Source organism: Microcaecilia unicolor, chromosome 3 (genome assembly GCF_901765095.1).
Source record: "Microcaecilia unicolor chromosome 3, aMicUni1.1, whole genome shotgun sequence".
Classification (NCBI taxonomy): Eukaryota; Metazoa; Chordata; class Amphibia; order Gymnophiona; family Siphonopidae; genus Microcaecilia; species Microcaecilia unicolor.
This window is the reverse complement of record NC_044033.1, coordinates 175,805,610-175,832,805: the sequence shown is the minus strand read 5'-3', so window position 1 is coordinate 175,832,805 and position 27,196 is coordinate 175,805,610. Positions and strand designations below refer to the sequence as shown.

Genomic DNA, 27,196 nt, shown 5'->3' with positions numbered 1-27,196 from the left:
GCAAAATTAAAAACCAATTTTTTTTCACAGGTGTTTGGCCTAACTGAGGGGCCCTTTTACTAAGGTGTGCCGAAAAGTGGCCTGTGCTGGTGTAGGTGCATGTTTTGGACGCATGCAGGTCCATTTTTCAGCGCACCTGGAAAAAAGGCCTTTTTTTGTGGCCGAAAATGGACGTGCAGCAAAATTTAAATCAGTGAGTGTCCATTTTCAGCCTGAGACCTTACTGCCACCCATTAACTTAGAGGTAAGGTCGCACGTGCTAACCGGGTGGTAAGCGTCAGCGCGCATAAACTGCCAATTACCGCCTGTTAAGCACCATGTGGTAAAAAATAGAAAATATTTTCTACCGCGTGTTTTGGATGCACGTCAAAAATGGAATTACCACCCGGGACACGGGGTAGCTGGGCAGTAGTTCCAATTTGATGCACGTTGGACATGCGTAGGCACCTACGCGTCTTAGTAAAAGGGCCCCTGATTGATCTATGGTGCTGTTGGTAGGTAACCTGCAGAGACACTGGGGGGGGGGGGGGGGAATATGGGAGGGGGTTAGGGGGAGGAGGAATGGACTCCCTCATCTAATACTTCACATCGCTCTGTCAGCTGGGGTTTACTCCGGGAGTTTATCAGCCTGTTTGAGCTCACAGGAGGAGGGAGGGGTGTCTGGGTTAGCAGCATTCTTTCCTGAGAGAAAAAAAAAATCTATCTGACACCAGGGCTCGAGAGAGGGGTCTGGGGTCAAGCCTTTTTGCACCACTGTTCAGAAAAAGGAGTTTAAAATAGTCTGAAGGCTAAAAAAAATCCCTATTTTGTTTGCTGTAATGTTCAGAAAAAAGGAGTTTAAAGTAGTGTGTACAGGTCAGTGTCGGGTGCTTTTGATATCATGTCCCATCATGTGAAATCCATCCAAGATGGCTGTGAGTAGTGTGAAATAGGAAGGGATATGATGTCACCAAAAGGGGTTAGGTTTAGGGGAGGGGATATACAGAAAGAGGTTGGGGTTATGCAAATAAGGCAAGGTTAGGGTCAGGATTATGCAAAAGGGATGGGGATTGGATGGGGCTGTGACATCATAGTCGGTGATATCAAAGGAGCAGGGAATGGGTGGGGTGTGGGTAGATAGTGGGCATGGCCTGGGCAGATCCTCAATTCTGAGTGGGTGACGTGACTGGAAGTGGATGTGGTCACCTGTTAAAATCAATTAAAGATAATTAATGATTGGCTTACTGCTCCTGCACCACTGAAGACCAGCAAGACAGTAGTGACTGCTAGAGGGGGTGCATATGAGTACTAGCCCAAGGAACCACCTACAGGGTTGCTGCCATGGATCCCAGGACCTGTACATAATCCCACATGTGAGAACTAGGAAGCTGTAGCAAGAAACAAACTTGCCACTGAAGTTTAAGCCTCCTTTGGTCCAGAAGTAACACTCTGCCCTGGCGAGTATCGAAAAGCACCCCTAGGTACGCCAATGCATGGGACCGATGCAACTGGCTGTTGTCAAAATTGACCACCCAACCCAGGGACTGAAGGAGATCAACCATCCTGGAGGTGATCCTCACACTGTCCTGGAAGGAGGAGACCCTGATCAGTCAGTCATTGAAACACGGATGAACCCTGACGCCCTCCTTCCAGAGGAACACCACCATAAAATAACTACCATGACCTTGGAAAAAGGTCCTGGGAGCTGAAAAAAAGACTGAAAGGTATGGCTTGAAATTGGAAGTGCTGACCTAGCATCGCAAACCTCAAGAAACGCTGGTGGGGCAGCCAAAGAAAATATGAAAATACGCTTCTTTGAGGTCCAGTGGTGTAAGAAATTCCCCTGGACTTACTGCCACTGTCACAGAGCATAAGGTTTCTGTGCGGAAATGTCCAACCCACAAAGACTTGTTTACTCGCTTTAGGGCGAAACCTGGCCGAAATGAACCTCTTTTCTTGGGAACTACAAAATAAATGGAATACCGGACGTATCCCCTCTCATGTAGGGGAACCAGAAGGAACACTTCCAAACGCCTGCAGGATTTGCAAAGTGGAAAGTGCATGGCTTTTCATGAGGACGCCAAGAAAAAAATTGAAGATTGGAGAGCAGAACTCTAATCTGTAGCCGTCTTTGATAATGTCCAAGACCCATTGGTCTGACGTAATTTTGGTCCACTCTTCGAAAAGCCTGGAGATCCTGTGAAGAGTGGACCACAACCACATCATTGCGAGGGGTGAGAAGCTGTGGAGGATCTGGAGGACTGCGCAGAAGACTTCCTCGCCAAGCAAAATGACTGCTTTTGCTGATAACACGGCCTCTAATAAGAAGGAGCCTCCCCAGGCAGATAGGCCAGTTTTCATAGCCATATAGCCAGAAATTCCAGAGAAGTGGGATCATCAGAGGACAAAAGAGAATCCACCATTTTCTGCACCCCAGATAAGCAAGACCTAGCAGTGTAGGAACTGCATACTGAGGCCTGAAGAGATAAGGCAGAGACCTCAAAAGAAGGCTTCAGGCGCCGACTCCAGCTTCCTATCCTGAGGGTCCTTGAGCACTATCCCACCTTCTTACAGGCAGAGTTGTCTTCTTAGTCACTGCTGCCACCAAGGCATCCACCTTAGGGAGCTTGAATCTCTCCAAGTCCTCCTGGGAAACCAGATACAAGCGACCCATTGCCCTGTCCACTCTCAGCCTGGCATCTGGCGTAGCCCACTGGACAGAAATAAATTAATGCATGGTCTCATGTACCAGAAAGGACCTGGGTGGCTTCTTGTACTGGCCATCATATGATTAGCAGAGAAGGAAGGAGCAGATGAAGCAGAAGAAATGTTTAGGACCTCTAGCGCTTTACTAATGAAGGAGTGGAGTTCTTCCCTATGAAACATCCTAACAGCCTTAGGGTCATCCACCAACAGCTCCCCCTTCCTCCAGAGCCTCCGGTAAACTAGAATGCATAGAAGCTGAAGAGATGCTACCCTCAGAGGGAACAGGGGAAGGAGGAGAAGTAGGGAGCACCTTTGACATTGAATCCAAGCGCCTCCCTTTAGGAAGAGACCCCTGGGAAGCAGGAACATCCCTGAAAGACTCTAGCAAAGAGCCAGCCCCCTTGAGTAGGAACGCCTGATGAACTAACAAAACAAACTCCAAGGAAAAAAGAACATGTGATTCAGAAGTAGGAATGAAAGAAACAGCAGCCTGAGGGTCCCTCAAAGCCCCAACTGAACAGCCCTGTTGCTCCTGAGCCTCCGAGGGAGAGTTAGCAACAGAGCCGCAATTACTTACAATGGCCATTGGTGCCTCAGAGAGTGCAGGATCAGAGACAGAGGTCTGCAAGGGAGGCGACATGCAGGAACTCAAAGTCCCCACCATCGAAATCACTCCCGCACATCTAAATACGCCGGACATACTCCTGACGCTGTTCTCCGCGTCCCACAGTAGGAGCAGCACTTAACTTCTGCAGCCGCCATAAGGGAAACAACCGTTAAGGCAGAAATCCTGACTGCAATAAAAGTTTTAAAGCAGTACTCACCACCATAATGCTGACAGCACTGAAAACTGATGGCAAAAAACAAGCAGACCAGAAGAAAAAGTCAAACCAAACATTTATGGAAACCACATAAATTCAAAACTGCCAGACATAGGCCGTGTTTCACCCATATTAGGGCTGTGTCAAGGGCTCTAAAATAATCACAAAACTAAAAATATACAATATACAATAACAATAAAAATTTAAAAAACAGATACCAAAATATTATATAACAGAATGTGAATATAAACATACTTCATCATATAAACTATTTGTGATACTGCAAACTAAAGAATCACCAGTTGAACATATAGAAAGGATTAACACAAAAATATATGTGGCCCAATAGTGACACTGCATGCTGCAAATCCACCATTCAAACTTGTGTTCTTAAATAAAACGATATCAGGATAAAATAAGTAACTATCTATCATTACTTAGAAGATAGACCAATACCACTCTCTAGTTTGTGACATGCTTGATTTGAGCCAAAAGTGAATATAGAATAAGGAGGTACCTTAGATCATAAAATGATATCTTCCACAAGAATGGGATACATACCTATGTAGTAACAGCGATACATTTCTTTTTTGCCATCATTTTGGCATCTGCAGATTGGTTGCCTTGAGTGGACGAGTAGCCTAATGGTTAGTGTAGTGGGCTTTGATCCTGGTGACCTGGGTTTGATTCCCACTGTAGCTCCTTGTGACCTTGGGCAAGTCACTTAATCCTCCATTGCCCCAGGTACAAAAAAAACTTAAGATTGTGAGACCTCTAGGGACAGAGAAAGTACCAGCATTTAATGTGTAACGCACTGCATATGTCTAGTAACACTATAGAAATGATTATTAGTAGTAGTAGTTTTCTGAACAGTAAAAACTGAAGCAGGTTCTCTGAGAAGAATGGCTGGATTTATTCGCAGGCCTGAAAAAATGAAGCCACTGGCACCAGCCAGAAACTGGGTCTCTCTGTGAGGAAGAAGCAGGTCAAAAAACATGGCAGGAGGGGAGAACAATTCAAGAAAAACTGCAATGAAATTAATCATTAAAAACCAGAGCACGGTCAATTTTCATTCAGCTTTGTCAGGAATCGTATTTAGGGCTTTTAGATAACCCTAGCTAACTGGTATTATCAGAGTTTTGGGAATTTTTTTGTCCATTAGAAATCATGCAATTGAAATTCAGCTGCAATTTCAGCTTGTAAGTATAAAATGTGCATTTGTAGCTGGTGTAAATATTTGATAAGTATTGTTTCCTCACTTTAATATTCCCTTATCTCTTGTTTGTTCTGTCTGTCTGTCCTAATTAGATTGTAAGCTCTGTCGAGCAGGGACTGTCTCTTCATGGTCAAGTGTACAGCGCTGCGTATGTCTAGTAGCGCTTTAAAAATGATAAGCAGCAGTAGTAGTAATTTCTAAAATGTAATAACAACCAAGACTTGCTTGCAGTATTTAATATTACCTTGGAAAATAGGATGAAAGCACTGGTAGAGCAACAGCACCATCTACAGACAAGTATTATGCACTGCACATTAAATTCTTCCATTATTAACTATACTGTACTGACGCACTATTATCATCATGATTTGTACAACACACAATTAGAGGCCAACAGAAACTGAATCAGCAGCTGAAATTTGCTATTTGGTTTCAACCAATACTGAACCCAAGAACAAAAATGGCGTCTCTATCCCATCCCCCACCTCCACCCCGCCCCCCCCCCCCCCCCCCCGCAGCAAAGAGCGGGTCCTCCCAGGCTGCCAGCACTATCACCATTCCCCTCGCAGAGACCAGGTGCCGCCACTGCTGGGGGGGGGGGGGGTTGCCAGTACCACTGCTGCCAGTGGGGTACCGCCATTATCCACCACACCACCCCCACAGAGACTTGGCCCGGAGAGGCCAGGCTGATCAACACCCCCCCCCCCCCCACTCCCTCCCGCAGGATAGCAAGTGCTGCCGAACCAACCCTCCCTGAGTCTACCTTTAACTGTCCTGGTGGTCTAGTGGCCCCTTTGAGGCAAGAGCTATCCCAATTGTTCCTGCGACAGTCACAGGAATTCTTGGCAGACATTTTGATGGAGGAACCGGCAGGGGCAGGAGGAATTGGGATAGCTCCTGCTCCAAAGAGGCCACTAGGCCACCATGGAAGTTACAGATAGGTCCAGGGAGGGCCAGCTCAGCAGCAACTGCTGTCCTCCAGGGGTTGAGGTAGAGCAGGGTGGGTGGTTGGCCTAGCCTGGCCTGTCCAGGCCAAGACTCTGTGGGATGGTGCAGTGGAAAATGGAGGTGGCAGGGCTGCAGGACTCGCTGTTGTGGTGGGCTGGGAACGTTTCGGTTTCAGCTAAAAATGCACTTGCATTTTCTGCCAAAGCCCCAACTTGGATTTCAAGCCAGTTTCGGTGCCAAAATTCAGTCAGCCTCTACACACAATAGATACATGAAGCGTATTACAGGGACACATGCAGGGTAATTGTTGAAGCCATTACCACACGTAAAATGACGGTACCTGCCAAAATATGCTTTCTGCAGGAAAAAGTAGGCACACTTTAATTTTTTTGTATTGAAAATTAATTGAAAACAGTCTAGTTCCACTCTCTGTTTCCCAGCACATACATTTCTACCTGCATTCTATGGAGATGTTTCCAACATGGGGTTACAGTGAGGACTGCAACAATGAGGCAGTAATTCTATAAAGTAGGTGTCACGGAACGCCTAACACCCACCTGGGGCTTACCCTTGCAGCCACCTAGAGGGTCTATCCCCAGCACTGCTCAGGCCCGCCTGCACCTGTGCTCTATACTAGCACCCTCACCCACCGACTGGGTCCCACATGCCTCTGGGCAAGTCTCCCACTCTCAGGTTATTCTCCAGTGATTTCTAGGACACTGGGTCACACTCCCAGGGGTCCCACAGTTCCTAGAAAGCACTCACAAACCAAAAACACAAACCACCAGGATTCTTAGTCAGTCCAGGACAGCAGAGCTAACGAACTATAGATTTATTATCACAGAACTTGAACAGTGAATAGAAAAAGGTGAATAATAACAGGTAACTGAATATGGCTCAATTATAAAACTATCTAAACACTTTATTACTACCTGGGTAGCACCTGTAGAGTTTCAGGAAATAGCTGCTCACAAGTCTTGAGCAGGGTCTCAGAACAGAGATGCTTCTCCTCTGTTCTCCCTAGCTGAGACTAAAGAAAATTTCAGTACCTCCTGGCTAGGTTTGAACTCCAGGGTCAACCAGAGCACCAACTTGGAAAGTATCTGGCCAATGGTACTATAGATTGCCTTTCATCAAGCTTAATCTGTAAAAGAAAAAGTCTTTTTCTGCAACAACTTTAAAATACAAAACAAACACCGTCTGCTGGCCAATTAGGAGAAATACACTTCATGAAATAATACAGTTCACAGGCTTAGAAACCCACTGTTTCATCACAGTAGGCACTAATATTTTTGTATCAAAATACAAAGGAAACCCGCAACAAATCAACTGTACCACTCCTAGTTAACCAAACCACAAGTACAGAATTATATATGAAGCACATGTGAAACTTAAGACTGAGTTGAGGAAATGAAGGAGTAGAACAGCTTGGCGTCTTTTTGGTTTCTCATTACACACAGGTGCATTTGAATCTCATACTACATTTTCCTAGCTATAAAAACAATATAAATCCATATTGAAAGACTTCTCATGCAGGTTCAAAATGGTGGAACACTATCCCTAATGAGATTAAAAAATATTACCAACAATCTAATATTTCGCACATTTCTCAAGGCATTCCTTTTTAACAAATTTTTACATTGTTAGACAATGAACTAAAGAAGGGGCATAGCCAGACCTCACGGTGGGAGGGGAATAAAGCCCGAGTTGGAAACACATTTTGAGTGCCGCCCCCCCCCCCCAACCGCATCGCCTCCTTGCCTCTTACCCTCACCACCTTGCTGCTCCCCCCACAAAAACAAATACCTTTGCTGGCGGGGGGGGTCCCCAACCCCCGCCAGCTGAAGCCTTCTTCAGCGCCGGTCTCTGGCGCACCCGTGTTTGCTGCCCTGCTCTTCTTTCTTCTTGCTCCTCCAGTGCACGCTCACACTCTCTCAGTTTCACGTAAAGGAGCGTCAGCGTGTGTAGGAGGAGCAGGAAGAAAGAAGAGCAGGGCAGTGAACGTGGCTGCGCTGGAGACCGGCGCTGAAGAAGGCTTCGGCTGGCGGGGGTTGGGGACCCGCGCCAGCCAAACCAGGGGCCCGGATTAAATTTGCGGGGGCACAGGCCCCGTGGCCCCCCTTAGCTACGCCCCTGAACTAAAGAACAAATGTTATATCTTTATTTGCTCGCTCTTTTCAAAATCTCACTGCTTATGTTTTCTCAAAAGCATATTGTACGCATGTCTAGTCTTAATTATTGTAAGCCACATTAGAACTGAATAATTAACATTCGGATTATGTGGGATATAAGCACCAATAAATAAATAAATGAATTGAACTGAGGGAATCTTCACAACTTTGAAGCTGATTTAAGACCTTTACAAAGTCATCTATCTGCATTATTCACACTACTCTGGCCACTGAGAAAAGTTAAAAAAAAAAAAAAAAAAAGTATGATCCCATAGTTATTTTTGTATCTTTATAGGGTTAATAGATGCATTAGGATAGAGAATTATTAGAATTACTGGAGATACATATTTATCAGGGTGGATATTGTTATTATTCTGTGCCACCGCATATAGATGGGAGAACTGGATTAGTGCGATGATAGGGCTCTTCTTCAGTCAATCTCATTTTAATGGTGACTGCATGAATGAACTGAGCACTTTTCACAATCACTTAATATCTTATGTCGTATGAATGTGGTATTTTATTTGGTTTTGTATACAATTCTGTACTAATATTTTTGTGCCAGTTATGTATGATTAGAATTCTAGCATATGTGTGTTCATGTGTGCACATACACACTGAATTCTATATATGGCGCTCAAAGTTGTGTGCAAAGTTTTCAATTATCCAAGTTTTATTTAGATTTCCTACCCCGCCCTCTCCCAGGGCGGCTTATAGTCTAAAAAAGAAAAAGAGAGAGGAGAGAAATATACAGAAGGAGAAAGAAAAAGACAAACAAGAGAGAAAGATTAGGGAAGTAGGGGGGAAGTTACAAATTATGATAGTAAAGTGGGTGGGGGAGAACAAGAGGGAGGGGAAAGCTCTGTAGTGATCAGGACTCATCATGGACTGTGATTCAAGGAGGGAGAAAAACATTAGCAGAAAGCATCAGAAAATAGATATGTTTTGAGGTCTGCTTAAAAGCCATTAGCAAGGTCTGAGAATGGAGAGAACAGGGGAGAAGAGTAAGTGTCTTGTATGTTTGTGGAAGATTATACGGTAACTAGGGACAATGAGTTGATTATGGGTAGAAGATCTAAGCAGTCTTGCAGGATTATACAGAATTAAAAGACATGAGAGGTAAGGAGGTTCGCCAGAAGACAATGTCTTACAGATCAATAAAAGGAGTTTGAAGGTTATACAGTGTGCTAACGGTAACCAATGAGCGCCTTTCAGATAAGGTGTAATATGATCATATTGCCTAATGTTGTAAATCAGAAGGATTGCGGTATTTTGGATGGTCTGTAAAAACCATAAGTCTTTAACTCGGAGGCCTTTGTACAGTGGCGTACCTAGGGTAGTTGACACCTGGGGCCGGTCATTCTTTAACACCCCCCTTCAAAATCCAGTACTAGGTATACCGAAAATATAAAACACTCAGGACCTATAGAGCAATTCTAGCATACCATAAACAGTAATTTGTACGAGTCACACAAGGAAAAGGAAAGCATCTTAAACACTACAGTGAGCACTAGAACATCAATTCACCTATTGTAAAATGAAACCAGACAGAATAGTACAGATCGTCAATCCTGCACAGTCAGTGCCAACAAAAGCCCTGCCTTTTTCACAGACACACCCTAATCCACTATAGAATAATCAAACTTTCCATTTAGACAAAAATTAAACAAACCCCAAGATGCTAGATTCTGCATACAATGCAACACCACGGAAACAGAACATGTAAATGTGAAAAAACTAACAAATACCAATCACCACTTTACAAATTAACAAATAGAAATAAAACAAATATAGAAAATAAAATAATACCATTTTATTGGACTAATACATTTAGCTTTCAGAGGCCAAAACCTCCTTCCTCAGGTCAATACAGTATAGTGCTGTTACAGTATCCTATCCTGACCTGAGGAAGGGGGTTTTGGACCACATCCAGTTGTCTGAAAAGTGTGCCCAGTGACTTACCAACTCAAATTACCTGCTAATCTACAAATCCATGACACATTCAACGTGTCCTTTTGAAGCCCCTGTGCTAAGAAAGAACACCTGGGGTCCTCCAGTACCTGTTCCCGTTGATGCCGATTCCATCAAGGAATATAAGGTCCAGAATATCCTCAATTCCCGGATGGTGCAGGGAAGGCTCCAATACTTCCCCCCAACTCACCTCCTGCCGGCATTTCTAAATGAAGTCTCCCGGCTGGGCTATTTTAGGTGCCCGGATCCGCACAGCCTTTACCTTCGCAGCTGCTACCTCCAGCCCAATCCTGTTGCATGCAGCATCCTGTCTCCAGTCCGATCCTGTGTCAGCGTCCAGTCTCCAGTCCTGCCTCAGTGTCCTATCTCCAGTGCAGTCCTGTGTTCCTGTTCCCGGCCTAGTCTCCGCACGTCCTGGTTTGCTAGGTCTGCCCCCAAAGGTCCTTTTCAGGACCACCCCAGGTCCTGGTTCACCAGGCCTGCCCCCAAGGGTCCTTTTCAGGGCCACTCCATGTCCTGGATCTCCAAACCTGCCCCCAAAGATCCTTTTCAGGGCCACCCTCCTGATCTCTCTCGAAAAGGTGTGACTCATCAGCTGTCTGTCAGAACCCTCTGGATCCCATGGTTCAGAGCCCCCATGACAGTCCAAAGGCTCACCCTTTGGTCCCGTGACATGGATGTGATTATCCTGCAAAGCAGACCTATCAGCATTTTGGTCACCCTTCTTTGTACCATCACAGGGAATGGAGACCAGTACAGCATGCAAGTCACTGCTCTGAACTGTGGGCACGTAAAGCATTAAATAAGGATCAAGGATTACTGTGAATATTTGTGAAAATCCACTGTGACTCCAACATCCACTAATCTGTAGGGCTAACTTAGTAAGATCAGTTTGCTCTATGCTGCTCGGTTAAACTTTTATTAACCTAATTCCTCCTTTGCACCCGTGGAGATGCCAAGTGAACTGGATGGAAGGAAACTGTTGGGCTAGTCCTGCTTTTGGAATTTGCATCCTACTGCATCATGACATCTGTAGTCCCTGTTTTTCCCCCCAGAAGCAGCTTCCATGTGCAGCTGTCACATTTTACAAATATACACATGTGTAAGTGCCACTAAGTAGAAAGGCCACAATTTGTCAACCTGCAAAATGAAACCATATTGATACTAGACAGGATTAAGGAGAATATGACTCCACTAATCCCTTGTGTAATGCCCTGTTCAGAACAAGCACTTCTTTTAAAACCTATACATGCTTTTCAGCAGGTGCAATACCGATGTGGAAACTTTTTCCTCATACAAATGTATTTCCTTTGTAAAAAAAAAAAAAAAAAAATACCTGTGTTTCTGTGGATTACAAGTATAATGCTAAAAGATGATTGTATGTTTTGTTATTTTTTTACCTATTTTTTTTTTAGAACTGCCTTGAATGACCTCTGACAAACTAGCAGTATAGAACATTCTTATCAATAAATAAGAAAACTTTGTAATCAGCACTGCAGGAAGCAGTTTGAATGATGGAGCAAGTATCAGAAAACCTAGCACTAGTCCAAAATTTCCCCCGCAGAAACTGCATTGCTGCACAGTTCCCTGCTCCCAGCATCCTACCTTCGCAGATGTGTCAGAATGTACTCCAGGGTATCATGATTCGGCCTTGGAAGACTGCTCACTAGCTTCTTAAAGGTCTCCAGCTTCTCAGTGCCATCAGGGAGCTCTGTGTGGAAAACAAGAAAAAAAAAACCCCCACTGATTGGCTGATTTTCAAAGCAATTTCCACAGGTAAAAAGCATTTTACTTGCATGGATCAGTCAGCAGAAAATTGGTTGTGCTCTTGTCTGTGTCCGAGCGCATCTTGTTTAGAGATTACCGAGTGGAGACTTTTGTTTTGATGATCTTTCTGGGAATTCGTATGATATGACAAGTTCCTAGACCCCTGATGCAGGCCTGTAGGGCCGAAAACACAAGTCGTGTTGGATCTCCTTTACTATTTTTAAAGACTTTTATAATAAATTCCTTTGGACACCATCTGCGAGAGGTTTCTTTTTTTTGTTTCTCTACTGTTTTACACTTGCTGCTTCAAGAGTCACATAATCTAGAGGTATGGCATATATGGTAACTGTTCTACACTATTGTTTTCAGCACACTAGAACACGTCAAAGATATCTGTGAGCAAACAGGCAGGACTCTGCAAACAAAACCAGAATGAGTACACTCCGTATTGACGTTGCAGTTCTGTTTGTAGCCCTGTTTATTTGCACACAGATATCTTTCATGCAGTCTAGTGTGTTAAATACAGTAGTGTACGACAGTTAATATCTATGCCATTCTTCTGGATTACATAATACTCCTGAAGCAGACCATATAGCCAAAACGCAGCCTGTGTTGAAGTCATCCTAGAAGAATAAAGATATTTGTACACAACTGGTGGCTGCATTGTTGTTACTGGTCATCTCCATTGTGTCCTTTCTGTGCGCTGAGATTTGTGGAGATTGGTTCTTCTCTTTTGTCATGCTTTACAAAATCTAGCAGTTACACTGAATTTGCCAGCAGTTACATGTGAAATACCCCAAGCAATGTTTTTTTCCACATTATTTGCAAAATGGCTGTTCCTGGTGTACATGTCAACAAATACACATTCCAGACGATATTCAGCTGGTGGCGCTAAAACTGGAAATTGAATGCCAGGCGCTATATGCCAGCCCGTGTTCAGTGATCCTTTGGTAAAACACTCAGGAAATTTCTAACACCCTGCGTGAACATCTCTTTTCTGACCTATGTAAGTAAGACATTAAATCTTCTCATTTAGTTCAGTCTCCCCCCACAAGCAAACAAAAGCTGTCAACATGAACATTGATTAACTGTAGTGACAACTGGGTTGACATCAGGATTTAACTGGGAAGGAAGGTTCCTTATCTGGTTAAATCTTGCTGGGCGGCTCTGCTTCTGAACTTAATTGTATCATGCCACTAAATATCAGAGCACTATCTAGTGAGTGCTGGGAAGGCCTCAAATGATCTGGGCACCAGTGATATTCAATGCCAGAGCCCGGATAACTATCCAGAGAAGTGGGACCACATAAACAGCACTCCTAACCTACCCAGAAAGCTATCTGGTACCAGCTCTGATTGCTGGTACCTGGATAACTTCCAGGAGCCACTAAGTGCCCGTAAATTCAGTACCAGTACCTGGAGATGGGATGACCCCTAGTGTCCAGGCCCAAATTAGCATCAGCTGAATATCATCTGAATATCAATAGTAGTAAAATTAATGATTATTACAGCAATGGGGTTTATAATAAACAGATGCTTACTGGCTGCTTCCACAAAGTGGTCAAACAAGGCGTAAGGGATCAGGGGCTCTGGTAACTCGCGGAAGAACAGTTTCAAGGCACCAGTTACCACGTGGATATCCTCCCACTCGTTGTCATCCAGGTTCAGCCGCTCATCTGCCAGTCGCCCAAGAAAAGAGAGGGGAAAAAAAAAGGAATGAGTTGTGAATAGGAATGCTCCCGAGCCAAGGGCTGGGCAGAAGAGACTCGGTGCCAGGCACAGGGGAGACGGAGCATGGCCAGTCAGTGCCGGGAAGAGCTACTTATTGTTCTAGATCCTGGAAGGAGACTTTAGAACAGCTGTGCTTCCTTTCCTCTCTCCTTTAATTTAATTTGATACCAATACTGTTGGTTTCAGAAATGGAAGAAAGACCACAATGCCTTCAGAATGTAGATTCAAATCAAAAGCTGGCCCAAACTCTCCCTGCAGGAGCTGGGGTGTGCTGGAGTAGGCAGCTATAAGACTTGTCTGACAAGGGCTTTTTATTGTATTTCAGCATCACAACACTGCCAAAATAGGAGGTGCTTCAGCTGCAATGTACCAGCCTCCACTGGGACACCCTGACCAGTGCAGTTTCCTGCTTTGGACACCTCTTGCTGTGCTCTTGTCTGTGAGGCTCAGACTGGGGTCTCTCCACGCTCAAGTCAACTTCCAACAATAAATGACGGATTCAAGAGAGCACTCAAGCCAGATTCTAGAGAGAGCCCCGGTCTGTGCCACTCAGCTGGAGGACAGTCAATGTACTAGCTGGGCTGGATGGATGGAGGGAAAACCTACGGCTGCTGTGGGTGAGGGCTCAAAGTGGAATGGCCCCAGTAGAGTCACTGTCCAATTCTGTTGTAACCCCAAAGGAACAAAAGAAGCTGCCATGACAAAAAAATAAACAGCCCAAAGTTCAAAACAATTTAGCCAGCCACTGACCGGTTAAATTGCTTGGTTGGGGCTAGCCACTAAAATTCAGCGGCACTTAACCGGCTAAGTGCCGTTGAATATCGTGGTAAGCTCCGAACACAAAACCGGCTATCTTGGGGACATTCCGGGGCGGAATCAGCACTTAAGCAGCCGGGGTTAACGCATAAATGGGACCGCATAAATGTCTGTCCCATTTTTATGCAGTAACCCATGGCCACTTAAGTGATGAATATTGACTTAAGTGGTTAAGTGTTATACAGCTAAAAAATAACCGGATATTCGAAGCCAGCACAGGTCCCAACTTTGAATATCTGAGAATAACACCAGTGGCGGTGAGCAAAACGCTCAATGCCGACAGCTGAATATTGACCTCAAAGTGATTTTTGGTAGTGGAAATATGGTACAAATCTCTTATTTATGCAGTAATTCTTATCCCAATATGTCCCGACAGAGCCACAGGGCAACAAGCCATGCATAAGGTAAGAGGTTTGACAGACAAGACCAGCTAAGAGCTCTTTAGCCTTCTCACACTTTGCAAGTCACCAGCTGAGATATAGCAGAGAAAAAGCAGCACAGATGCTTATAGGACATAGCTACCGAGGTGAAAATGCACACGTAATCACTTTTCATGAACTCAGAGCAGAAAAAGCCAAGCTGAACATTCAGCTGCAATTGCAGAAATGATAAGCACAGGATGAACACACAAAGTGGCTACCTTGAGACCGTTGTTCCGGGAATAAATATCGGCCATCTGACGTCACTGCCCTCTCTGCAAAACAGCATGGCATTTGACCTTTCACCTTATATTCAGTACAGATCAGTGGTGTAGTCAGACTCAAATTTTTGGGTGGGCCAACACTTGGTATGGGTGGGCACCAGCTACTCCATTTCCTCTAGTTCCTCTCCATTTACTCATCCCACCCACCAACTCTCTCACTAAACTCTTCTCTCCCATTCCCTCTCACCCGACAAAAAAAAATTCTAATGATCTTAGCTGGCAGGGATCCCCAGGCCCTGTGCCTTGTAGAAATCTGGAGCTGCTCAGACAAACAGCAGCAGTCAGCGACAGCATGTTGATACACCGATGCTATTGACTGCCATGAATTGGCAGACTCAGGTCAGCTCCAGGTTTCTTCATCTGGCAGCGCTTGGGGATCCCACCAGTTACATGATTGGTGCACCTTGCTCTGGATGGGCATGAGGCTAGATGCAGCCCAAGGCAATCTGGCACCTGAGGCAGGGATGAGATTTTTCTTTTAATTTGTTACATTTGTATCCCACATTTTCCCACCTATTTGCAGGCTCAATGTGGCTTACATAGTACCGTAAAAGGTATTTGCCAATTCCGGTATGAACAAATACAAAGTGATGTTGTGGTAGAATAAGGCAAAACACACAGTGGATCCAAAAAAAGTCCTCTCACAATGAGTGTCTTCCTGAACAAGGTCTTTACTAACATTAGCAGAATTGACCCGACACGTGACGTGTTTCGGCCGTGAGGCCTGCGTCAGGGGTCTAGTGTTATCTGTAGAAAAAAGTGCCTTGTAGGTCAGATGAAAAAATAGCACTAAAACTGCTAAAAGCGATATCGTATACAAGAATGCGCTGTGCTGCTTTGTAATATGCAACTATTGGCAGCACAGCGCATTCTTGTATACGATATCGCTTTTAGCAGTTTTAGTGCTATTTTTTCATCTGACCTACAAGGCACTTTTTTCTACAGATAACACTAGACCCCTGACGCAGGCCTCACGGCCGAAACACGTCACGTGTCGGGTCAATTCTGCTAATGTTAGTAAAGACCTTGTTCAGGAAGACACTCATTGTGAGAGGACTTTTTTTGGATCCACTGTGTGTTTTGCCTATCGTTGGTTTTCCTGTGGAGAGCTCACCTTCTGTGGGTGTTTGCTGTGGTAGAATAAGGTTCATGTGTGACAGACGCGTTAGGGAATCGTAGCGAGGAAGAATTATTTTATGTCCATTACAAGCTTTGGTTTCGTTGTGTTGCAGGGTTCAGGCATTTAAGTTGGGTCGGTAGGGTATGCCTTTTTGAACAGGTTAGTTTTTAGTGATTTCCGGAAGTTTAGGTGGTCATACGTTGTTTTCACGGCTGTTGGTAATGCGTTCCATAGTTGTGTGCTTGTGTAGGAAAAGCTGGATGCATAAGTTGATTTGTATTTGAGTCCTTTGCAGCTTGAGTAGTGGAGATTTAGGTATGTTCGTGTTGACCCTGTTGTGTTTCTGGTTGGTAGGTCTATGAGGTCTGTCATGTATCCCGGGGCTTCACCGTAGATAATTTTATGAACTAGGTTGCAGATTTTGAAAGCAATGCGTTCTTTGATTGGGAGCCAGTGCAGTTTTTCTCGGAGCGGTTTGGCGCTTTCAAATCACGTTTTTCCAAACATAAGTCTGGCTGCCGTATTTTGAGCAGTCTGAAATTTCTTTATGATTTGTTCTTTGCATCCCGCATAAATTCCATTACAGTAATCTGCGTGGCTTAGTACCATCGATTGTATCAGGTTGCAAAATGTTTCCCTTGGGAAGAATGGTTTCAGGCGTTTGAGCTTCCACATTGAGTGGAACATTTTCTTTATTGTAGATTTCACTTGGTTCTCCAAGTACAACATCTCTTAACATATAATCTCTCTCTCTCTCCCCCGCTAACTTTCTCCACGGTCTAGCATCTACCCTCTTCCTTTTCTCAACCCCCTCCCCTGCCTCTGAGGAAATAGAGAGATGGGGCCACAGTACAGAGAAGAAGCCAGTGACGGCGGCAGGGCAGCATATGGGAATTGCTGCCGCTGCCAACTTTTGAAAAAAAAAAAAAGGTAGGCTCAGGGAGGGAGATTGAGGAAGGAAGAAAGGGGAAGATGCCGCTCCATAAAGAGTGCCTCCTGAGGCCTCCACCTCAACTGGCCTAATGGTAGGCCACCACTGCATGAGGCAAACCTGGATGGGCCCAGGCTCACTCAGGTACAGTTGTTATAGATCCAAACAATCAGGCTACTGGACTAGGAGATCTACTGAACCCAGAAACTAGGACATGGCAGAGGAAGCCCTAAAGATGCTTTGGTGTCAGATCCTCTCATGAATTCAATTCATAGATGGGAGTGGCAAGCTACACGAAGACACGGGGGAATCGAACACTTGGAGCAATGCACTGTGCAAACTTATCCAGAGCACGGAGAAAGTAAGGGAAAGAGGGAGAGAAATATACAGAGAAATTTGGGGCCTGATATTCAAAAGTGCTTGTACATTTAGCGACAAAACGTTTCATTCCTTTATTCATGTATTTTCAGGGGCATTATATATGGATAGTTCAGCTGAAAATTTATTTTAACTGCTCCGGCACTATTCGTATAGTGACAAGGGAGAGGGATGCACTTTGCCCAGGATAGTGGCAACATTCAGGTGCTATCCATACAGTTAAACAGTTTAAGTGACAACAGGAAAACAATGCTGCATAAGTTAAATTATTAGCTAGATGTACAGTGGCATTTTAAAAAAATGTTCACCTTCACTTCTGCTGAACATTGTGCTGCTGGTGTTTTGCTGTTCTGGGTCTTAATTTTTTTTGAGAGAGAGAAGAGCAGGGGTGGCATACCAAGAAGAAAAATAGTAGCGAATCTGAGGTATTGTCTGAAGAAAAACTGACACTGAACAAATGGATTCCCAGTGCACGGAAAAGAACTCTGGTTAACGTTATGGGATGGATTCATGTTTAGTATTATATGCAAGAGCAGGTCTGGGAAGTACCAGAGTTTCAAATGCAATGGGACCTTCTAACAAGGCGTGGTTTCAGCAGCTGGCAGGCAGATAAACAACTTTGTTGGACCGAGTATCCAGCAAAAGTTGTTTAGTTAATTTTAGGCCTGCTATTTGGCCAGACTGAATGAACTGGGTAACTTTGGTTGAGCATTGCCTAGCTCAAGTTGAAACCGCATCTCTGGAAACCCCTGGCACCACCTCCTTGTAGCTGGATAAAATTTCAGTGCTGAATGGGGGGAAAATTGAGCTATCAAGGTTTATCCTGATTAATTTCAAAAGCCAGTCAGTCAGATAACCCTTTCAATATAGGCCTTGTTAGTGCACAATATTTATCTGTGAACACACATTTTGGTAGAGCCACAAGTATATTGTATACATCAAGAACACAATATACACGTATAGGGCAGTAACAACATATATCAATATGGATATATGATCACATATACATATAAATACTAATAATACATTCAATACAATAACAATATAATTTAATAGAATTAACAGCTCACACTTGGAAATCCTATACATCTGCAGTCACTTTTTTCAGTATTTTTTTTTGTATTGCAATGAAAATTGAATACATTCCAGTTCCACTCTCCAAAAAGACCTGAAGAGGTCTGTACTTATATTTTCATTGTGATTGAATTTTACTTGAATGCAGCTCTGACCGAGAGAGGGGAGAGCCCCCTTTGTTTTCTGGATTGCTTTGTAATACGAGATAGGCCAGTAAAAAGATATCTTACAGTCTGAATGGATACTCTGGAAATTAACCCCTTCCGAAGCTCCCTGAGAGCATGTTTGTCCTGAGATCTGCAGGACAGTGGGGACCGGGGAGGGGGATGTGTCGGTACCCAAATCAAACAGTACAGCTAGCCAGGTGAACACCTACCTGGCACCAAAAGGAATAACATACAATCACTCACCACGGTCCACGATGAAGCGTAGTTTCTGTATGATGGCCAGGTTTCCATTAACTCTGTAGATGCCATCAGCGTCAAGGCCTGTTACCAAAGAGAAAGAGAAAAAAGAGAGGACTCCAGGTGTCAGAGATAAGGGCTTCATCAGCACCACAACCTAAGCTGCTCTACCAGGCCCACAACCCAAGGAGGACATAAACAAGCCCAGGAAGACTCAAACACCCCTACCTAACCAATCTGAGTTCTAACACATATCTTTACATTTCAAATTGGTAGGTATATAGCTGACCAATGCAATTCAGGAACGATATCACAAACCAGCCTCAGTCCCCTACCACACTATCCCAATTCTGCATATAGTGGTTGGGGGGGTGTATGAAAATTTGGAAGCAAGATTCAAGGAGTCATTTCCTACCTTTCCAGTGAGGTCCTTTCCCCCCCCCCCCCCCCTATAAGCAAGATAACCCCTGTCACTTACCTCTTTTGTTCACAGCTTCAGTGCAGAGCTGAACAAACTTGGGGACTGTGGTGTTCTCCCGCTGACACAAAGCATCCAAGCGGCAGCCAAAAACCTGATCTGAAAGTAAAAAAAAAAAGGGGCCTTATATGTGGGCTTTATTTCCTCTTACAATATCATGGTAAATGTCAGTTGATAAAAGCCCAGTCATCCCACTCAGCCTGCCCAATTCATATTCTTCCTCCTGTTTTCTGTCGCTGGGAGGAAACAGGGTGACAGAAGGATAGTTGGGTGCACAGGGAGAGGAATGGCCAGCAGGGAAAAGGAGGTGATAAACTCTATGTACAGTCCTGGAGACCATACCTTCAAAAACATATAAACAAGATGGAGTCAATCCAGAGGGTGGCTGCTACAGGTATGAGTGGGGATGGAGACAATGGGAAACCCACGAAAATCTGTGAGAATCCACAGGGGTGTGGACAAAAAAAAGTCATTATTACTGCAGGGATGGGAGGGGAGAGATCAAAAGTGAATGGGGAGAGGAAGGGATGGGAACCAGATCATGCACACCTCGAATTGGAAACTTGACACCAACACCTCAGCTTGAAAAAAAAAATTCTAAAGAGGAGCTCACCTTGATGAAAACTGGTGCATGTGTTGAGCAATTTTGGCAATGAGCGAATATGAGAATATTCCTCGATTTGTTTTGAGCATTTTGGCAGAGTATAATCTCCACTAAGCTAGTCTCATCTATATAACTGATAATACATTAATATGAAAGCAGCATTTTGAGATGAGGTCTGGATAGGTTGCACAGGTCAATCTCAATCTCATACTCTCTCATGTACTCCAGCCATCAGAAAATGAAGTTGATCTGAATTACCTTCCCGGTGAGGTAAGCAAGCTTGTAACAGTGTGCAAGGTGATGGTTTCACTCACTAAGGGGCAGATGATCAGAAAACCTCATGCTGTTTCAAACAGCATTGTAAAATTAGCGCCGGAAACAGCACGGGGCAATAAGCCCCTATAATCAAAGCTAATAGCATGCAAATTTATGCGCACTATTAGCTTCAATCATCAGGGTACTTCTACAGGAGGATTGTGCCTGGGCATGTGCCCAGGTCTGGCGTGCTGCCTGCTGAGCATTGAGGAGGATTACTAATGTCCCTGTTTAGCATATATTTGCATGCTATTAGCTTTCAGAGCCGGGGAGCTCGTTGTTACACATGCTCGCTGGCTATGATCCTGGGGCGCAGGCTAACGCGGGCGCTAGTCCAGCGCTAATGGCCTCTAGCGCCCATGTTTGCTTTTGATCATCCCCCTATAAATGAACACAAAAGTCAACTGTTCACTAAAGAAAACAATCAAGCAGTGTGTGTCAACTTGGTGGAACAGCGTTCTATGGACACTGAAATCTGTGGCGGAGAATATATGGAGGAGCTGCGTGCGACTGTCACTGAACCAACTGCAAACAAGCAATTCCTGACCAAATTGAATGCAATTATCTCCTTGCTGGCAAAAGTTGTTATGGTCTTGGAACCATTTGACAGGGTTACAAAAGAACTGTTGACAGATACTAAGCCTTCACTGGCTGCCATTTGGCCCAATTAATCATTTCCTCCCCACACAACATTAGTTATTTTCACTCTGCTTACACCTTCGCTATCCTGATTTCTTTCTAACTTTCTCTCAGCTTTTCTAGATATTGTTCTATATGCTCTTTTCTCAGACATCCTTTGTACCTGTATCTTTTGTATGTTAATTGTTTTCACCCTTCCCTTTCTAGCCTCTTCTTTTCACCTGGTTTCCCTCTTATTTTTATTTCCTTAACATAGGGGGCAATTATCAAATAGTTGTCACAGGAAAAAGTTCACAAGTATTATCACCTGTGAATTTTGCACTGGTTTTTCAAAGGAAAAGTACACATGTCATCCACTTTAAGTGCCAAGTACCTGCAGACCTGTGGACCTGCTTTTTCTGTGGGTGTATTTTACACATGTAGAGTTCAAAATGCAATCCACTTCTGCTTTTCCCTCACTCAAACAACACACTTTCCTGGGGACACCTTCTCTTGATGAGGCTAAGAGTATGGCAGTTATAGAATTTCAGATGGCCAACTTACAAAGCTACAAAATGGATTTTACCCACCAAGGGGGTAATTCTGTAGAGAACAGTTAGGCATATAAATGATTAGAACACTGGCACATATGTACGTGGATGCCAATATTCTGGTACCTAAATGTAACTGAGTATAGTTTCAAGATGAGTGTAAACATGGGTGGAGTCTGTGTGGAGTGCACAGTAACGCACATATATTATAGTATATAATGCTATAATTTATGCACTTTTTTTTTCAACAATCTAGGCAGAAGCATTTAGGGTAGCACTATGGCTGGTGTAAGCGCTCATGCCTAACATATATGCGTTACACTACTATTCTATAAAGGGAAAGTGGGTGCTTATTTTCCTTTATAGCAGGGGTTCTCAACCCAGTCTTTGGGACATACCTAGCCCATCAAGTTTTCAGGATATCCCCAAAGATTGTGCATGCGCATGCAAAACTAGTTTGTGCATATTTACTGGGAATATCCTGAAAACCTGACGGGCTAGGTGTGCCCCAAGGACTGAGTTGAGAAACCCAGCTTTATAGAATAGGCTCTACATCACTCTGAAAATGATCCAAAATGATTTTTTGCCTCTGCCCACCTTTTTGCCCACTTTTCTTCCATGTTACTTTACCCTTGGGATGCCTAAATTCTAGTTTGTACCTCGGATTAGTCCCTTCTCTTGCAGGGCTTGCAGCGGTGGCCTTCTCACAATGAATTTTCTCAGCCTGCTTCTCACTCTTTTCTTATCAGAATTTTCAGAACTGGAATTTGTTCGAGACACTGGATGGAAAAGAAACGAGCAAGACAATGGTTAAATTGTGATATAGAATTAAGGATAGCACCTTCTAGTGGAATGAGGTTCAAGCTGAAGTTTGGAAAACTAAGATAGGGACACTTTTGTCAAATTTGTAACTTCCTAGTGCATAATGGGCAAAAAGTTTGAGAAAACAAACAAAGCACATTGCTTTTTAAGTTGCGATGAGTTGGTTTTCTCATGTACTCAACAGTAATAAAAGACATGGTTGACCAATAGAGGAGCTCTCCCAAAAAATCCCTCCCACAGTGTCTAACCAATGAAGGAGTTCTCCCAAAGACGCCTTCCTACAGCATCTAATCAATGGAGGAGCTCTCCTCAAAGACTCCCTCCCACAGCATCTAACCAATAGAGGAGATCTCCCAAAGAATCCTTCCCACAGTGTCTAACCAATGGAGGAGCTTTCCCAGAGACTCCCTCCCACAGCATCTAACCAATGGAGGAGCTCTTCTGGCAATCTCTAATACAGTCACGGACTGTTTAAAACACGTAAACTACAGGCACTAGCAAACAGCAAGGATGTAGAGGAATGATATGAAAGAGCAAGTTGATGGTTTATTACTGGGGGAGTAAAGAACATGAGGTGAGGAATAAAGGTGGTGGGGTGATGGTTACTACTGTGTGTAAGGGACATAGGGTGGGAAATGATAAGGGTGCAAGATCATGGTTACTGATGAGAGTGTAGAAGACATAGGGTGAGGAATGATATGAGGGAGCAGGGTGATGGTTGTTAGCAGTGGATGCCTCTACTTGTTTTTGTCTTACGCTTCTGTTACATACATAGTAAGTTAAAACTCTCTTTTGGCTTCAGGGTGCTCTCCTCTTCATCTCCACTAGCATCCAGCACATCTAAGCTAGCCACTCGTCTTAGCGAGTACATCTGGAGCTCATCCAAAGGATTCTCACGGTCCTAGAAGTCATAGAAAGAGGATATCAAACTTATTTCTGCTATTCAAACCGTAAGTAGACAAGACTATGTTGTCAGTAGATAAGGCACAGTTTGCAGCTTAACCAAGCAAAGCCCTGGGCTCCTTCTCAGACTCTCTTATTCATAGTTCAGGTATCTGCTTTATTTATTCCCTCCCCTCTGCTAACTGTATATGTGCCTATCTTCCACTTGTTTACTTTTTACCATTTGAGTCTATGGAATCTGAAATACTAACTGGCATCACAAACCTCACAGTATGCAGAAGAACAAGGTACCAAGGAGAACAGAAAAGAGATTAAAATGGGTGATAGAGAGGAAAGGGGCTGGGGGAACAAAGACAAGTGTTAGAGGAAAAGGAAGAAGTGGAAGAAGTAGGAGACCAGTGTTTGTTGGGGGAGAGGGGAAAGAGGTTCTGTTATTGGGAGGGGGGGCTGGTGTTAAACATTCAGGAGCCAAGGGCAGAAACCAGGAAAGGGGCCCGAAAGCTGGCCTTCAGCCTATGCCTCCTTTAGCTTGAGACAGATTTGGGGCCCCTTATGGTATGGGGGCCCAGGGAAATTGCCCTGTTTGCCATCCCCTAACACCGGCCCTGGGTGTTGGCAATTGTAGGGAAAAAGAAAGTACGAAGAAGGGACAGGCTGGGAAGCTGGAAACATAAGCCAGTTTGCTTCTCCTGCCAGTGAGGTGGGGGGGGGGGGGGGGGAGGGGAGGACACTGGATGAGGGGAAAGAAAAGAAAAGGAGGAAGACAGAAACAGTGATAAAAGACCTGGGATAAGAAGAGAGAGGGGGAGAGAAAACTAGAGTTAAGAGGAAGGAGGAGAAGGGATGAGGATGAAAACAACCTACACATGATTATTCAGGTGTTGTGAGGCTATTTTAGAAGCACAAATAGGTGCTTATGTGGATTTTTATAAAATAACCGCAAAACATGCACCTATAAGAGAGAGGAGGCGGTAACTGCATCTTGGGAAAGCTGGGAGATACTGAAGAGTAGTTGAGGACCCTGAAAGGGCAATGCAGTAGAAGGGTTTGATGCTCCAGGCTTCCTGAGAACAGGGAAGACTTTCAGTCAGAGTCCCCCAGGAGGCCAACTGAGGAAGGATATGGTGTTTCTGGTCTTCCAAGAGTTTGACCACGTACTCCACTGTTGAAAGCAGGATATTGGGCTAGATGGACTTTTGGTCTGACCCAGTATGGCTGTTTTTAGGTTCTTATGGCCATGCCCCCTTGGAGACATCATCTGCGTGGTGCTGGTACCAGTCTTTATATTCTAACCTCTCCATAGCACATGGTCACTGTCACTCATCCGAAGAGGCATGGCCAAAGGGGAAGGCGTTTTTGGCATCATCAGGTGCCAAAGAATAATGTATTATGTGTTGAAAGTTGGATTAATTGGCAGATATAGCATAGGGTAAAGGAAAATTAAAAGCATGTTGCACCCAAGACAACTCCTGATAGAGTGAGTTTTTAAGACCACAGGCACCTGTAATCCCTGGATTATATATACCAACACTAACGCCTCCTTAAACCAACAGACCACTGTTGCCTTAGATGCTGCTTCTCCTTTCTTTGTTACTCCAAACAAAATAGTCTGTCTTTGCATCTGAACTTCTTGGTTCTCCTCAAATAACACTGTAAAGCTCATCACACATCCAGTTTATTAAGTAGTGTCAAGCTATTACCTTTTCCAGTGAAGCCATTACTTTTTCCCCATGAAATAACCAGGGAGGGCTCTTGATAAGATGATGCTTAGAAATCTGAAATCTTATAAGATCTACAATAGTATGATTTTTTATTTTCTTCGTTATTCTTCTTTATAGAAGCAATATTGTATTTAACTACTTTTCTGTACAAGCGTTGCTTGATATTTAAATTGAAATTAATAAATAAATATTTTTTAAAAAAATCTGAAATCTTCCTTATGGAACAAATGGCCACCAGAAACACTGTCTTCAGCATGAAATCCTTTAAGGACACCTCTTTAATTGACTAAACAGGATGACAGCATTAAATTCAAGTCCTTTTGGGGTGCTATCAGCTGCCTAGGAGGTCTCAATAGCTTCCTACCCTTGAAAAACAGCACCACATCTGGAACAGATTTCCAGGATTGCCCCTACATCAAACTCCTGTAGCATGCCATTGCTGCTAGCACTACTCTCAAGGAGACCATAGCCAACTCCTTGACCAGCTCATCCTACAAAAATCCAAAATCTCAGGAACCAATGATCTCAAGGGTGCTGTCTGTCCTGACACTATACCTCAAAAACTCTACAGATTAACATAGGCTAGGACATTGAAGACTTTCTGGAGTGCAAAAGCATAGCAATAACGCAACTGGAAAACTCTCTCTCTCTTTCTTAACCTTGCCCTTTCAAGAGCCATGCCATAATGGAGCAATTCCTGCATCTGGATTGGATCTTCCATTCTCGGCACCACTATGGACTCTCCTACTCATAACCTCATGAGATCTCCACACCAGGATCTTCTCTGGACTCCAGCACCACTGGAACCCCATAACTCTATCTTCTGAAAGACCCTGCCTAACATGAGCCATGGCAGAAAGACATACATCAGGCTGGTCCACAGCCACTGGACCAATATATTTATTCCTGCTGACTTACACCACAGCTTTTGTTTTCCTAGCTGTTGTCATTATATTCATGATTGGTTGTTGTTCCCACCATTGAACAATGTGAGTGAAGACCTCTTCTACCAGACTCCATTCTCCTGGGTCTCGTGTGTTTCTGCTCAAATAATCCACCTGGACATTATCCACCCCAGCTACATGTGCAGCCATTGGATTTATCCAACGTTTCTCCAGTTAGCACATGAGAATTTTTCTGACACCTGCTGACTCCTGGTTGCTTCTTTGGTGATTCACATAGACCACTGCCATGGCATTGTCTGACAACATTCTCACTGCCTTGGTCTGAATCAGTGACAAAAAGGCTCACAGGGCAAAACAAATGACCCTCACTAACAGGCAGTTGATCAGCCAGGCAGCCTCCTTCATAGACCAATGCCCTTAGACCACCTCACTCAGCCAATAAGTCCTCCAACCATTCAAGCTGTTATCGCCAAGGTCTAGGTGGGTGCCTCCAGAGGTATTCCTCACATCAGGTTCAATGTATGCAGCCACCACAATAGACTGAGCTTCACCTTCCTGGAAAGCAATAAATACACTTTCAAGCTCTGCATCTATGTTGAACAAACTTCAAGAGGTGCACGTAAGCCCTGGCTCCACAGGATCAACTCCAGGATCACTTTCCATGGACCCCAATACTTGCAGATAATCCCAGACCTTGGGCTGCAACCTCCTGAGTATGCATTTGGTCTGGCCCTGTAATTTCTGTGCCCTCTCCTCTGTCAGGAACACCTGGGTTACGAGATAATCTATCACCTATGATGGTACCTTGCTCTTGGATGATATTACAACTCATCCCAATTCTTGTGGAAATTGCACCACTCTTCTTGTGGTCTCTTCACTCTCCTTCTACAACTTTGCTCAACCAACCAATCATCCTCGTAGGGATGCATCAAGACTCTTGCCTTTCACTATAAACATAACCTTGGAAAATGTTCTTGGTGCGGTGACTAACCTGAACAGAAGAGTACAAAACAAAGGTTCATGCACCTGCTGAGCTGAAGAGTTCACTGCTGTTTTCCTTCTTACATTGCTAGGTACCAAATGCAACCCTGAAATAACAATTATTTCACATTTTTCCTGAAACGGGTATCTGAGGGTTCTAAGCATACATTAATTTGGAAAACTGTTTCATACAGAGGGGCCAGCTACACTAAAGATAGAATCTCTTATCGAGTCCAAATGAATGTTGTGAAAGGAATATACAACTAAAAGATTCTATTGAAGCAATCTCAATTATCTAGATGGAGTATATGGAATAATATATTGAGATAGGGATGTAGGCGTCCCAAAATTAAAAAGATTATAAACTAGACAAATAATCTTGAAAGAGATCCTGTGAGCTACTGGCAACCAGTGTTCATCCTTTAATAGCGGGGTTATATGATCCCATTTCCATGCCCCTTTAGTTAGTCTAATAACAATGTTTTGCAGTAATTGAAGATGACGAATGATAATCAATATCACTCAGTACTGTGGAAATGATCATTATTCTCAGAATATCAGAA

At 43.9% G+C, this 27,196-nt stretch overlaps 1 protein-coding gene across 4 annotated transcripts in view; it reads right to left on the bottom strand.

The window, feature by feature from the left end:
* The window catches only part of ARHGAP9 (Rho GTPase activating protein 9), a 223,037-nt gene that overhangs the window by 41,548 nt on the left and 154,293 nt on the right, over window positions 1-27,196 (bottom strand). For 3 of the 4 annotated variants that reach the window (XM_030196623.1, XM_030196626.1, XM_030196624.1), the window contains exons 12-18: window positions 22,895-23,024; window positions 21,961-22,080; window positions 19,214-19,312; window positions 18,742-18,819; window positions 14,766-14,819; window positions 13,120-13,254; window positions 11,418-11,523 (exon numbers count right to left, since the gene is read on the bottom strand). In XM_030196623.1, the coding sequence (XP_030052483.1) occupies window positions 11,418-11,523; window positions 13,120-13,254; window positions 14,766-14,819; window positions 18,742-18,819; window positions 19,214-19,312; window positions 21,961-22,080; window positions 22,895-23,024 (722 nt within the window). The remainder of the gene's footprint in view (window positions 1-11,417; window positions 11,524-13,119; window positions 13,255-14,765; window positions 14,820-18,741; window positions 18,820-19,213; window positions 19,313-21,960; window positions 22,081-22,894; window positions 23,025-27,196) is intronic. The other variant, XM_030196625.1, reaches the window with a different exon arrangement.